Here is a 15,901-nt window from a genome sequence, read left to right on the forward strand (position 1 = left end):
ATTATAGTTATTTGATAATTACTCATGACTTTTAGTAGCAGAAGAGTTTCTTCTGGAGCTCATAAAGAATTGAATATGTACAATTTAAAAAAAATTTTTTAAGCCCCACCATGCAGGAAATTTACTTAACTTGACACATATGAACTTCAGAGAAGCAAGAGTTTTGGAAAGGAAGATCATCTCCTCTAGGATGTTTGTAAACTCAGTCATTATGCAGGGGAAAACAAGTGTCTGTTATCTTCAATGCTCAACATTAGAATGATAATGCCCTGTAGTCAAATTTGAAGTGGCGATGGCTTGATAAAGTGAATAATAGAAACGGTCTTGTTTTTCATAATTTAGTGTAATCAAGCTAATGGTTTTTGTATACTTTTCCAAACTACTTACTGGATATTTTATGATGAAAAAATAATTATCTTTCTTGTCAGGCAAGATATAAAGAATCCAGATTTCCTCATCTGAAGAGTAAATAGCTTCAGGAAGAAGTTTATATCTGTTGAAGCAGTAATTCTAGGCACTGATCTACAGACCAATGCAGGTCTGTGATGAAGTTTTCCCAGTGAACTAAGAAAAATTAGGACAATGCAGTAGTAGCTTCCTTATCTAGAAAAAGCTAACTGTCTTCAAACAGTATGGTGGTACCTCCAAAAATTAAGCATTCAATTACCATATGATCCAGCAATCCCACCTCTGGGTATATACCCTAAAGAATTGAAAGCAGTGATTCAAACAGATTTGTTCACCCTGTTCATAGCAGCATTATTCGAAATAGCCAAAAGGTGGAAGCAACCTATATCTATCCGTGGATGAATGGATTAAAAGAATGTGGTATATACATACAATAAAATATTATTCAGATTTTATTTTTTTTTACTTAAACAATAGACATTAATTTCTCACAGTTCTGGAGATGGGAAGTCCAAAATCAAGGTGCCAGTAGATCTGGTATCAGGTGAGAGCCTCCTGGTTTGCGAAGGACTGTCTTCTTGTTGTATTCTCACATGGTGGAGAGCAGAGAGAGAGCAAAAAGGAAGGAAATTGTGACACATGGTACAACATGAATAAAACGTGAGGACATTATGCTAAGTGAAAGAAGTCAGTCACCAAAAAATAAATAATAATCACAAAAACAAATACTGTCTGACTCCACTTATATGAGGTGCAGAGAGTTGTCAAATTCATAGAGACAGAAAGTAGAAGTGTGGTTGTCAGGGGCTGGGGGAGGGGGAAATTATGAGTTGTTAAGGGGTACAGAGTTTCAGTTTTGCAGGACGAAAAGTTCTGGAGATTGGTTGCGCAACAATGGAACATAATTAACACTACCAAACAGTACACTTAAAAATGGTGAAGGGAACTTTCCAGAACGCTCGGTGAAAAGGCGGAGGAGCGGCGGCTGCCCGAGCTGCGCACGGCAACGCGCTCCTTCCCGCTCCCCCACACCAACATCGGCCCTCTCACCGCCTGTAGGAAATGGTGAAAGAAACCACTTATTATGATGTTTTGGGGGTCAAACCCAATGCCACCCAAGAAGAATTGAAAAAGGCTTACGGGAAACTGGCTTTGAAGTACCACCCTGATAAGAATCCAAATGAAGGAGAGAAGGTAAAAATGTTGTGCATCAACTCACAGTAACCTTAGAAGATTTATACAATGGTGCAACAAGAAAACTAGCTCTGCAAAAGAATGTGATTTGTGACAAATGTGAAGGCCGGGGTGGTAAGAAAGGAGCAGTAGAGTGCTGTCCCAATTGCCGAGGTACTGGAATGCAAATAAGAATTCATCAGCTAGGACCTGGAATGGTTCAGCAAATTCAGTCTGTCTGCATGGAGCGCCAGGGCCATGGGGAGCGGATCAGTCCTAAAGATAGATGTAAAAGCTGCAATGGAAGAAAGATAGTTCGAGAGAAGAAAATTCTAGAAGTTCATATGGACAAAGGCATGAAAGATGGCCAGAAGATAACATTCCATGGTGAAGGAGACCAAGAACCAGGACTGGAGCCAGGAGATATTATCATCGTTTTAGATCAGAAGGACCATGCTGTTTTTACTCGACGAGGAGAAGACCTTTTCATGTGTATGGACATACAGCTGGTTGAGGCATTGTGTGGCTTCCAAAAGCCAATATCTACTCTTGACAACCGAACCATAGTCATCACTTCTCATCCAGGTCAGATTGTCAAGCATGGAGATATCAAGTGTGTGCTAAATGAAGGCATGCCAATTTATCGTAGACCATATGAAAAGGGTCGCCTAATCATTGAATTTAAGGTAAACTTTCCTGAGAATGGCTTTCTCTCCCCGGATAAACTCTCTTTGCTGGAAAAACTCCTACCTGAGAGGAAGGAAGTAGAAGAGACTGATGAAATGGACCAGGTAGAACTAGTGGACTTTGATCCAAATCAGGAAAGACGGCGCCATTACAATGGAGAAGCATTCGAGGATGATGAACATCATCCTCGGGGTGGTGTTCAGTGTCAGACCTCCTAATGGGGCCAGTGAATAACACTCACTGCTGGCATTTTATTTGCAGTAGTGATTGAGCGAAGGACTATAATCATAATAGGCTCACTACTTGCTATTGTTTGTTTTAATATTCAACTATAGTAGTGTTTTAAAGGTTAAATGAAGAATAAACTCGAATATAAAAGCTCTGACTTTGCCCTGTATGTATGATGACTTCAGTGTGCAAGATAAGTTTAATACTTGTAAAAACTACTTTAAAAAATTTCCCCTAGCGTTTGTTAGGCCATACCTTGTAATTGATTTCAGCTATGTACATGGAATAGCTTAAACTGAAATGCCAGGTATATGTATTGGCTTCAGTGTATGACCCTTAATTGTTAAGCTATGAAGTTAAAACTGTATTTAACTGGCAGTCAGACAAAGAATTTGTAGAGAAGTGTTGGTCTGTATAGTGGTATTAAGTGGGATTCATTGTGATGCCTCTGCATTTATTCTATTGCCTCAACTGTTACTTGAAGATGGCATGCTATATAATTTAGCCTGTGGTATCAGTGATAGAAATGATACCTTCCTAAAGAAGGGGTTTATCATATAACATGCTGCTTCTTGAGGGCTTGCACTTGTAGAATTGCATTCCCTTCTGCTGTGCCATCTTTTTTTAATATATCTAACTATTGGTCCTGGTTACTTTTTTTTTCCTTCCTTCTCTTTGGACCACAGTAAGCCTTAGAGTAGTCACTTCTGGAGCAGGGTAACTTAGAGGTTAGAGTGATGAGAAGTAATTTGCATGTATGAGTTAGGAAGGTGTTTTGCAGGTATGTTACAGGCTTACTTTAAACCATTTAACTTATGCTCCAAAGTAACTGTAATTTAATGTTGGTAGAATAGCAAATTACGAATAGCTTTAATTGTATGTTTAAAGTCATATGTTCACAAGCTTAAATCTGGATATCAGAATTTAAGCAATTCTTGAAATGTATGAATGTCTCCTTAATATACTGATTCAAAAGCATGTCCAGTGTGTCACCACAGGCTTTTTTTTTCCCCAGGTTGAAGTATTGGCTTTTCACTAATTAAGATACATAATTTTTCATTTAACTAAAGTGAGTAATACCAAAAAATACTATTTAACCATAATTAAATGTTTAACATTAAACAAGGGTGGGGAATGAAAGTGGAGGGGTGAGTAATGAGCAAAAGAAGGGGGCTTTAAAATCTTTGCAAACGCTGAAGTGAGAATGTGAGAGCTTACTGTTTATTCTCAGATTCTGTATCTCATTGTAATCAGGAGGCTTAAAACATTTCTAACCTGGAAGTAACCCACAGCTTAAGTTCCCCTCAGAACACTTGAGTTAAAAAGAAGAGACTGAAACTTGGTGTAAAGTGCATCATTTCCCAAACCTTCAGGTTTCTTGTCATAGTGACAGTTTTAATGTTAAAACTGTATTTAACTGGCAGTCAGACAAAGAATTTGTAGAGAAGTGTTGGTCTGTATAGTGGTATTAAGTGGGATTCATTGTGATGCCTCTGCATTTATTCTATTGCCTCAACTGTTACTTGAAGATGGCATGCTATATAATTTAGCCTGTGGTATCAGTGATAGAAATGATACCTTCCTAAAGAAGGGGTTTATCATATAACATGCTGCTTCTTGAGGGCTTGCACTTGTAGAATTGCATTCCCTTCTGCTGTGCCATCTTTTTTTAATATATCTAACTATTGGTCCTGGTTACTTTTTTTTTCCTTCCTTCTCTTTGGACCACAGTAAGCCTTAGAGTAGTCACTTCTGGAGCAGGGTAACTTAGAGGTTAGAGTGATGAGAAGTAATTTGCATGTATGAGTTAGGAAGGTGTTTTGCAGGTATGTTACAGGCTTACTTTAAACCATTTAACTTATGCTCCAAAGTAACTGTAATTTAATGTTGGTAGAATAGCAAATTACGAATAGCTTTAATTGTATGTTTAAAGTCATATGTTCACAAGCTTAAATCTGGATATCAGAATTTAAGCAATTCTTGAAATGTATGAATGTCTCCTTAATATACTGATTCAAAAGCAAAAAAAAAAAATGGTTAAGATGATAAATTATCTGTTACCAAATTTTAAATTTCTTTAAAATGTCTTAAAGCTAAATATATTCATTTCACAAAACTTTCCTTGAGCTTAAGATTATGTCCTTTCTAATCTTATGATAGTTGTAGAGGGATTTGGGGGATTTGCTTTTTTGTTTATTTGGGATTTTTTTACTTCCTTATTTGACACAATGAAACATTGGCACCCTGATATTGATTCCCAAGCTCATTTTGAATTTTTATTGGCCCGTGAAACCTAAAAGGTGGGGAACCATTGCTGAGGAGATCAGTGGTTATCACCTTTGTTTTCCCTACCTTTCCCAACACACTGGAGTGGTATGATACACTTCCATCAACCAGAGCCTCTATACGGCATATTGTCAGCTGGAATTTCAGCCTTAAAGGGTCAGGGTGCATATCAGAATAGCCAGGCGTCATGTACATTAGACAAAGGCTCTGGGTGATTCTAATAAGGCCCTCTCCCCACTCCCAGGTGGCAACGACCCCTTCCCAAACCCAGCTAAACTGAGAATTCCTGCTCAGTAGTATTAAAATAATAGGATATTTGAGTGGGGCTAGAAAGAACCTGGACATCTCATTTTTAAATTCACCATCTTGCCTTCTCTACAGGGCTGTGACTTAGCCTCCCAGAAAATGGGTAGGACTTCCAGGGAAGGCAAGTCCTTCTGAAATATCCAGCAACCAAAACCATACAGAAGGCTTTCTTTGTTTCTGACACCAATCCTTCATACTGGAATTTGAACACATTTTTCTTCACTCTTCCAGGCTAAGTTATTTCGATATTCTGGGTTATTGTTTCCTCAAGGAAAAATGAAAGGGATTAAGTCAGGTCTTCCAAACTGCAGGTTGTGACCCATTAGTGGTGCAGGAAACCAGTTCAGTTAGGCATGACCAGTATTTTTTTTCCTAACGAAAGAAAAGAGTATCCAAAGACTAGAAAACATCAAAGTGCATCACGTGTAGTGAAGGTAAATATTATTTCATTGTACTCATCAAATCGTCTTTATAATCTGTTATGGCTTCAAATTCTATGACTCTCACTTTCATGGTAAACACAGAACTCTCCCCTCACCCACTCCAGCTCACCATCCCCATCAACAAATCCAAGAGCTCCTATTTGCCCTTGAGACTCATGTGGTGTCCTGGGAGCAATCTGCCTTGTTTCTTTCATGCAGACTTGGATGTCAGGCTTTCCTCTGGATCTCCCCTGGCCCACGGGATAATGATTTTCAGAGTGCTTGTTCTACGATATTGTAATTGTTTCTTCATCTCCCCATAAAGCTGTGCCTATACTTTGATGAAGTCTATTGCACATAAGAGAAATGACCGAAGGAAGGAAGGAAGGAACCAACAAGCTATATTTGCTTAAGGGAATGGTTCTCAGACCTGGCATCACATCAGAATCCCCTGGGAAGCTTTTTTTAAGCTCAAGACCCAGACCATACCCAGACGAAGCAGAATTACCTTCAGTGGAACCCAGGCATCAGGTTTCTTTCAAGGTCCATATGGAAGTCCAATGTGCAGACAAGGTTGATACCCACTGGTTTAGACCAGGACCTGGGATCTTGTTACAATGGAGATTCTGGGTCCCTAGGTCTGGAGTGGGGCTCAAGAATTTTAGAACATACAATGCTGCTGGTTTGCATCATTGCTGACTTCGAGGATCTATGGAAGAGTGTCTTATGGATGCCGGCGATGTAGAATGAACCAAGATAACAAAATCAACAACGACCGGCAGGAAAAGGAGTTACAGCAGCTTGAAGGGGAGGCAGTTTGCCTGTTTCACTTTCCTCATGCTGTTTACTTCTAAGTCTGGTATAACATGTAGTTAGAAAAAGCAGCTGAATTTACCCCAGGTCCCCTGGGTCTCACTGTCACAGTCAGGAGAGCTGAACTTAAAGTGCTTGTCCTTGTCCAGATTGATGGTAGCTTTAAGCAATTATGTTGAGAGTGTGTTTTCCAGCCCCAGATCTTGAGGTCTTGTATTCAGATGTAACTTGGTAATGGCCCAGTTAGGACATTTCAGTGCGTAATGCTTTTGCGCACGTGTTGTAGGCCACTATAGCTTAGCTATTATAAATAGTGAAAATGTCAACTAAAAGAATTTTATATACTGAATACTCATGATTCTGTGTGTAAGACCAAAGATGGATGAATCAGTGCCCTCAGAGCTTGCAGAAAGCAGTGACTTTCCAAAGACAAAGACAATGTGGGGCACCTTGAATTCTCAAGGCCTTGACTAACCTTGGTCTGAAGATATGCAGGTTACCAAACTTGTCCTCGTGGTGGGTCAGCTCCAGCTACAGAAAGTTGTGGGCTCTACTCTAATATAAAGCTAGAGAGAAACTCAGGTAATATAAAGTTCAGAGAATGAGGACTCCCTTGAAGAATGATAAGAGGGTAACTCTACGAGAAGATACAGCTATCAAGGCTGCAATTCTTGCCTTCACCTCCTGATGCACGAAGGGATGAGTGAAAATAATTTGTTGGCATTAAGAAATGTTCCTACTTGGACGTCCCTGGTGGCACAGTGCTTAAGAATCCACCTGCCAATGCTGGGGACATGGGTTCGAGCCCTGGTCTGGGAAGATCCCACATGCCGCGGAGCAGCTAAGCCCGTGCGCCACAACTACTGAAGTCCGCGCCTGGAGCCCTGCTCTGCAACAAGAGAAGCCACCACATTGAGAAGCCTGCATACCGCAACGAAGATGCAATGCAGCCAAAATAAATAAATAAAATTAATTAATTAAAAAAAATGTTCCTACTGATAGACCATACTGGTTATATTGATAACAGCTCTCCATTTTTTATCTTGGTATAATTTTCATATTCTTACAATTCTCATTTAAAATTTTTTGGTCATCTTCCACCTTGAGAATTTCTCTACCACTGCTTTATCATACTGGCTATGCATATAATAACTTTTATTTCTCAAATTTCAAACACTGACATTGCTACCATCCATCAGTCTCAGGTAACTCTTCCTCAGTCATGGGGGACTTTAGGCACCTGCTCAATATCCTTCTCCCCCAAGTAGTATCAATCAGGAAGATTTCAAAATCCATATGGACACCCTCTGTCTTAGTCTATTCGGGCTGCTAAAACACAGTACCATAAACTGAGTGGCTTATAAACCCAGAATATTATTTCTCACAGTTCTGAGTCTGGGAAGTTCAAGATCAAGGTGCCAGTAGATCTGGTGTCTGGTGAAGCCCTGCTTCCTGGATGGCCATCTTTTCACTGTAACCTCACATGATGGAAGGGGCTAGGGAGTTCTCTGAGGCCTCTTTCATAAGGGCACTAATCCCATTCATGGGTACACCACCTTCATGATCTAATTGCTTCCCAAAGGCCCCACCTCAAAATACCATCATCTTCAGTGTTATGATTTAAACACATGAATTTTGGGAGGATATAAACATACAGACCATGTTACCCTCTCATCAGCCTGGCCTCAAAAATCCACTACCTGCCCCCTCCCCCACAGCAGTAACATTTACCTACACTCCACTCCAGCTATCCATTCCCATGATCTTACCCTGGATCTTGTCATTACTTGAAACTATTCCACTATTTCAAAATGTGTACTTGTTTTCCCCATTAAGACCTTATAGGAGTAATGTCAATGAAAATGGCAGAGTAAGGATCTCCGAAAATTCTCTCCTCCATAAAAACAATGAAGAAACTGGCAAAAATTGTCAGAATCAACTTTTTCAAAACTCTGGAAATTAATCAAATATTGCAGCAATCCAGGGAGTTTTTATTCAAGAAAAGCAGTTGAATCTCACTAGGAACAGTGAGCTTAATTTGCCCTGTTCCCATTACCCACATCTCCCAACTCTGTAGCCTTGAAAATCAACAGCCAACAAGCACAGTGAAAACCAGCATGCTGGCAGCAACTGGAGAGGGTAAAATAAAACCAGAGCACCTTCAAAGACTCATTCTCACAGAACTGTCATGATTTGACCTGTCTGGTGTTTCCCTGGAATATTCCAATCATAAGGTAGTCTTTATTTGACTTCTTTGGAGCTCACCCAGTGTGAAAAGGACTTTTCCCTGAGGACTTTTGTTGAAAATACTTGGAGGCAATTATTTAATTTCATTACTACTTGAGGCAGTGGATAACTGTTGGCAAACAATAGGCTAAACTAGAAGCTTAAAAGGAAAAGCTGGGGAATGCCCATAGGGACTTTAAAAAACTCCAACACACTCCTGGGAAACTAGAAGGCCATGCGCATGCATGAGGCTGTACACATGCTCAAGCTGTGCAAGTGTGCAAGCTCAGGAAAGACCCAAGTAAGCCCTAAGTTTTCACCTCTGTGTAACCTAAACTTGAAGCTGTGTGCAAGCAGGAAGTGTAGGCTAAGGCAGAGTTGTCAAATGCCTGACTGGATATTGAAGGCATGACCCAACATGTACACAGAACCCCTCTGTAAAGACTGGGAGATTCACTGGTTCCCAACATTTAAGGAAATCTCTATCTAATAATTACCTAACCACTAAGCTAACTGAGGAGAGACTTAAGTGTCAAAAACAAACGAACAAAAACTATCAGAAACGAAGGAAAAGGCAATTTAATAATAATATTTGGAGACTTCAATATGACACTTTCAATAATGGATAGAACAACTAGAGAGAAGATCAATAAGGAAATCAGAAGACTTGAACAACACTTTAAACCAACTAGACCTAAGAGACATTTATAAAACACTCTTCTGGCCAACAGCACAATACACACTCTTCTCAAGTGCATATGGAATGCTCTGCAGGATAGACTATAATGTTACGCTATAAAACAAGTTTAAAACAAATTTTTAAAGACTAAAGCTATACAGCATGTCTTCTTGGCCCACTATAGAATGAAATTGAAGTCAATTAACAGAAGAAAATTTGGGGAATTCACGAAAATGTGGAAATCAAACAACACATTTCTAAATAACGAATAAGTCAAAGAAAACCACAAGAGAAATTAGAAAATACTTTAAGAGGAATAAAAATGAAAACACAACATACCAAATCTTATGAGATACAGTGAAAGCAATGATTAGATGGATACTTATAGCTATAAACACCTATATTAAAAAAGAAGAAAGTTATCAAATCAATAAAATAAACTTCTACCTTAAAACTAGAAAAATAAGAGCAAAATAAACCCCAGTTAGGTAGCAGGAAGGAAACAATAAAGATTAGAGTAGAAATAAATTAGAGAAAAACAGTAGAGAAAAATCAATAAAACCAAAAATTGATTCTTTGAAAATATGATAAAATTTACAAATCTTTGGCTGGACTGACAAAGAAAAAAGAGAGAAGAATCAAATTACTAAAATCAGAAATGAAAGAGGGGACATTACTACCAAATTTACAGAAATATAAAAGGATTATAAGGGAATGCTATGAACAATTGTTATGCCAGAATATTGGATAGCTTAGATGAAGTGAACAAATTCCTAGGAAGGCACAAACTACCAAAATGGACACAAGAATAAATAGAAAATCTGAATAGACCTATAAGAAGTAAAAAGATTGAATTAATATTTTTAAATTTCCATAAAGGAAGGCTCAGGACCAAAAGGCTTCACTGTATGAAGAAACTGATGAATCCTAACAAAGGTTTACAATCCTTCAAAACGCCTTTGAAAAATAGAAGAGGAAGGAACACTTCCCATCTAATGCTACGAGGCCAGTATTACCCTGATACCAAAACCAGATGAAGTCATCACAAGAAAAGTATATTATAGACTGATACCCTTATGAATCTAGATGTAAAAATCCTCAACAAGATATTAGCCAACTGAATCCAGCAATATATAAAAAGGAGTATACACTATCATGACCAAATGATTTTTATTCCAGTGTTGGTTCAACAAATGAAAATCAATCAATGTGCTACACCATGTCAATAAAGAACAAAAGCCATATGATTTTAGCAACAGAAAATACTTGGAGATCATATATCTTATAAGGTCTGCTTTCTAGGATATATAAAGAACTCTTACAACTCAGTAATAATAAGACAAATAACCCAATTGAAAAATGAGCAAAGAATATTTACAAATGTCCAACAAGCACATGAAGAGATGCTAAACATCATTAGTCATCAGGCAAATGCAGATCAAAACCACAATGAACTACCACTTCATACCCACTAGGGTAGCTATCATAAAAAAGATGGACAAAAATAATTTAAAAGAAAACAGAATCATGAGGGTGGTGGGGAAGACAGACAATAACATGTGTTGGCAGGATGTGAAGAAATTGGAACCCCTCGGGTTTGCTCACAGAATGTAAAATGGCATAGTCACTTTGAAAAACAGTTTAATAGTTCCTCAAAAACACCCTACACATAGGGTGATCATAATACCCAGAAATGCTATTTCTAGACATACACCTAAGAGATTTGAAAACGTATTACACAAAAGGGTGTAAACAATGTTATTCATAATAGCCAAGAGGTGGAAACAACCCAACTGTCTGTCAATTGATTAACAAAATGGGATATATTATACAATGGAATATTACTCAACCATCAAAAGGAATGAAGTAATGGGTGAAACTTGAAAACATTATGCTAAGTGAAAGAAGCCAGATACAAAGGGCCACATGTTATAGGACTCCATTTATATTAAATGTCCAGAATAGGGAAAATCCATAGAGACAGAAAGTGGCTTAGTGTTTTCCAGAAGAAAGCCAGGTGGAGGGGAAAGGGGTGTGAATGCTAATGAGTATAGGGTTTGGGGTGATGAAATGTTCTGGAATTAAATAGTGCTGATGGTTGCACAACCTTGGGAATATACTAAAAAACCACTTTTATTTATTTATTTATTTATTTTTTGGCCGTGCTGCATGGCATGTGGGATCCTGGTTCCCCGACCAGGGCTTGAACCCGTGCCCCCCACAGTGGAAGCATGGAGTCTTAGCCACTGGAACACCAGGGAAGTGCTAAAAACCACTTTGAAAGGATACTTTAAAAGGGCGAATTTTATGGTTGTGAATTATATCTCAATTTTTTAAAAAAAGACTTCATTAACACCTTAAGGCTCTTGACCTCACCATTTCCTTCCAATTTATCTTAACTCCTGGTCTCACTGCCTTTTCCCTATACAGATTAGCTGTCTATGCTTTTGCCCTTAGTGTTTCTTCTACCTGGGAGGACCTCCCTTTCTCCACCTTGTTTGCAAGGCTAACTCCTACTCATCCTTCCAAACTGCAAGCACCACTTCCTTCAGAAAGCCTTCCTGAACACTCCAGAGTTCATCACTTCCTCCTCTATGGCATCTCCATCCCTCATACACACTTTCAGTATTTAACACACAGCTCTAATTTCTTTAAGTCTCTGTCTCCCCCACTGCAATGAGCTCTTGGGGAACAAGAATTATATTTTAAAGAGTGTTGCATCCGCAGAGCCTAGAACCAATAATTGCGATTCAGTACATGTTGAATTGTAACTGAAGTTAAAACTCTTTATTGCATGATGCATATTGCACTGGGTAACAGTTTTTTGTTTTGTTTAGTTTTTTTCGAAAAGCAAGGAAGAGATTGGTCCTGCATCAGAAGTCTTTGGATTTATTACTACAAAACGATTCCAACTAATTTTCCCCTAAGGATTTCCAAAGGACTAAAATACCTTAGCACTAAATCTCAACCTTCCTGGCACACAAAACATTGTCTTACTAAAGGACTCTTCTTTCTGGCAGGGCTGTCTCTATGCTGTGCCAGCATGCATAGACCTCACAGGTGAAGCTTCTTCAGTAAGTGCAGTAACCAAAGAAAAATTAATTGCTGCCTTCACATTGTGCTTGTATGGTCTATCAGAAGGTATGGTCGGAAAAAACACATATACTAGATGACTCTGCAGAGATGCTGCTACTACTTCTGCTATTGTCAAACTACCCTTCAATGCATTTGAAGTTGATCCACACCAGGCCAGTTTGTGTAGGTCACAGCAAAGATTAATTCTTGCCAAAATAAATGAGTGAAAAGTACATGCTAACAGAGCTGCATCCAAGATATCAGTATAATCTTGTTTGTCTGAGTTCTCATTGAGATAAAAATAGGGCAAATCTTAAAGCACTGTCTCACTGGGAAGTAGCAGGGCTCCTGAAGTGGGAAAGACAAATGTCAGAGATCCCCTATGTCTGCCTGACCCTGCACCATTTTCCCCCCAGTCATTTGACCATGAAAATACCTGGATTGCTTGGAACTTCTCAGCAAACATAAAGCTTACAGAGGCTTGGAAATGTAGCTAGAAGGTGGGTGTTGAGGATAAAGGGAACAGGTTTAGTTTTGAAGGGGGGAAAAACCACATTGTACCAAAACATGACAAAGACTCTATGGAAGGTTAGTAAAAGATCTTCTGATGAACAGATTTGTATGAGGTGGTAATAAAGGGTGTGTGTGTGTGTGTGTGTATGCTTACATGTGTAAGTGGAGTAGAAGCGAGTGGGAGTGTTATAAGGTGAGGTGAGTCAGATGAAGAAAAGGGAACCGGGGTAAAGGAGATGAGAGAGAATACTCCAGTAACCTTAAGGAGCCAATCTGACTTCCCACCGAGTTGAGGGGCCATGACCACGGCTGATATTATGTTTTCTCTCTCCATACATGACAACATGAAAGGGAGAGAGCCAGTGGGGACAGCTCTAGGAGGATGGTGATGGTTGCACAATATTGTGAATATACTTAATGCCACTGAATTGTACATTTAAAAATGGTCAGAATGGTAAAGTTTATGTTATCTATACTTTATCACATTAAAAAGGGGGGAAAAGAGATGAAAATTATATAAATTATATATATATATGAAATTCATGCTTCTTATAAAAAGTTAAAATGTTTAGCATGTAACTTATTCACTGTCAGCAGTTTAACATGCTAGTCAATGTGTATATACTTAGTTTGTTATGTTATAATTTTTGCTTTTCATTAAATGGGATCAATAACATGTCATAACGTCTGTCCATTCCTGTACATCTCAAGCTACAAGGTTTAGTACTAGAATACTTAGAAAAAGAAAAACCTATTTCTTTCTGTGCTTAGGAATGCTATGGAGAATTAGTTTCCCTAAGGAGTCCAGATGCACCAGCCCTTATACTTCACAACGTGTATGTTATATTAATTGGTGATACACTCAGAACAACAGTCATGGTAGAGAAGAGGTTTGTAGAAGAAAAAGTAGATAATCCCAATCTTCTGAGGTTACCTTCAGTTTAGTGGAAAGTGCTAATAGTCTGAGTTGGGAAAGAAAGACTAGGGTGGGGTTAGAATGGGGATGAGGAAAAGAGAGGGAAGCACTAGCCAGTTAGGAATTCTCTCTCCAGCCAGGAAGTAAGTGCAGAGAGGGGAGGTGGGGCATGGCAATGATGCCTTGGATAGTAAAGAGGTAAGGTTTAGATTAACAATTTGCTCAGAATCAACCCCATTTTAGCTAACTTTAGTTACCTCTAGGCAAACTAGTTGGCTGGATGATGGTGCAAGAAGAGACTTTACACCATGTGCCCTTTACTTTTGGATTGTGTACCATTTGACTGTATTAAGTGAAATGTATGAGAGTTTCCCAACCTAAGGACTTAATACTGTGTTTTTTACTATCTGTTGCAGAGCATAACTATGAATCTAAAATCTGGTACATTTACAAGGGATCATAGATCTCAGACATAGAGGAGATCCCAGCAGATTATTGGTCTACCCATTGCCACCAGCCAAGGCCCCACCAGCCAGAAGGCAATGTGTCATGGTGGTTCACCATGCTGGCTCTGGAAACAGGTTCAACTAGGTCTAGGCTCAACTCCTGGTCCTGCTGTTCGTTAGCTGTGTGACTTTGGTCAAGTTATGTAATCTCTCTGTGACCCAGTTTCCTCAATTATAAGTTAGGGATGATAATATAATAGTACCCACCTCATTGGGGGGTTGAAAATGAATGCATAGTAAGGACCCCAGCCATGTGTTTGCTACTTTGTTGTAGTTATTGTAATTATTAATTTAAGTAAGTAATTGAGGAAAGGGCTCCTGCTTCCTAGTGCTTACCTTTCCCACCATACTGTTAGAAAATAATGATAATAATAATAAAAATAGCCTATACTTAATTATCAGTTGCTGTGTGCCAGACACAGTGCTAAATTACTTTGCATACCTTCTCACTGAATCTCACGAAGTAGGAGCTGTTATGACCCCCATTTCACAGTTGACAAAACTAAGGCTTAGAGAGATTAGATAACTAGCCCAAGATCACACTGCTAGTAAGTGATGGGTTAGGATTTGAAGTCAGATGTGGTTCCTGAACTTCTACTTTATACTGACAGTGCAACAAGCAGAATTGTCAAGTCACTTAACAGAATACAGGTTAAATGGCCAAAAGCTATCTCCACACCCCCCCAATCCTACTGCAGTTTCCTCTGTATTTTCCCACACGATTCTTCAATGGCATTTTTCTACGATAAGCATTAGCAATCAAATCACTCACCGTTCCTTTTAAACCTGAAAGATACCGTTATTGCTCTAAATCTTAATGATTTTTTAAGGCTCTATGCTCTCAACCCATGTGATGGTTAATTTTATGTGTCAGCTTGACTGAGCTAAGGAATGCCCCGATAGCTGGTAAAATATGATTTCTGGAAGAGATTAGCATTTGAATCAGTAGACTGTGTAAAGAAGATCACCCTTACCAGTGCAGGTGGGCACCATCCAATCCGCTGAGGAACTGAATAAGACAAAAAGCTGGAGGGAGGGAGAAATCCCTCTCTCTGCTTGAGATGGGAAATCCATCTCTTCCTGCCCTTGGACATCAGTCAGTGCTCCTGGCTCTTGAGCCTTCAGACTAGGACTAAATTACCCCACCAGCTTTCCTGGTTCTCAGACTGCAGACTGCAGACGGCAGACCAGACCATGGGACTTCTCGGCCTCTATAGTCCCACGCGCCAATTCCTATAATACATCTCCTCTTATATATATATCTCTATATATCCTATCAGTTCTGTTTCTCTGGAGAACCCTGACTAATGCAGCCCAGTACCACAAGCACATCAACTCCCTAAAAGCCCAAAACACAACACTTTCAGGTCGAACTGCAAAGCAAACTCTTGTTTGTTAGAAAATTTGGTTACATTATCAAAGGCTGGTGATTTCCAACGAAAGCACACCTTCTGGAAAGGAGAATGTCCCTGAAGACAAGATTATTTAACATTTAAGGAAACTTGATTTTTATTTTGTAAAAAATGGCCAAAAGCCAGGCAGTGGAGTGATAAGGAAGCAAGGTGAGTGCCCTCTCTGTACCACTTGCCATCCGTTCAGCCAGTCACAACGGGGAACATCAACACCATCAGGTCCAGGGAGCTCAGTTATGACTGAAAGTAGT

The 15,901-nt window shown here is 39.2% G+C and overlaps 1 protein-coding gene across 1 annotated transcript; it reads left to right on the forward strand.

Moving 5' to 3' along the window:
* Window positions 1-1,355: 1,355 nt before the first annotated feature.
* On the forward strand, window positions 1,356-2,584 carry LOC102988360 (dnaJ homolog subfamily A member 1-like). The gene is given in 2 exon segments (XM_055084938.1): window positions 1,356-1,597; window positions 1,600-2,584. Coding segments are annotated over 2 exon segments (1,014 nt in total). The 5' UTR covers window positions 1,356-1,470; the 3' UTR covers window positions 2,487-2,584.
* The last annotated feature ends 13,317 nt before the right edge of the window (window positions 2,585-15,901 follow it).

The sequence above is a fragment of the Physeter macrocephalus genome, chromosome 5 (assembly GCF_002837175.3).
Source record: "Physeter macrocephalus isolate SW-GA chromosome 5, ASM283717v5, whole genome shotgun sequence".
Taxonomy (NCBI): domain Eukaryota; kingdom Metazoa; phylum Chordata; class Mammalia; order Artiodactyla; family Physeteridae; genus Physeter; species Physeter macrocephalus.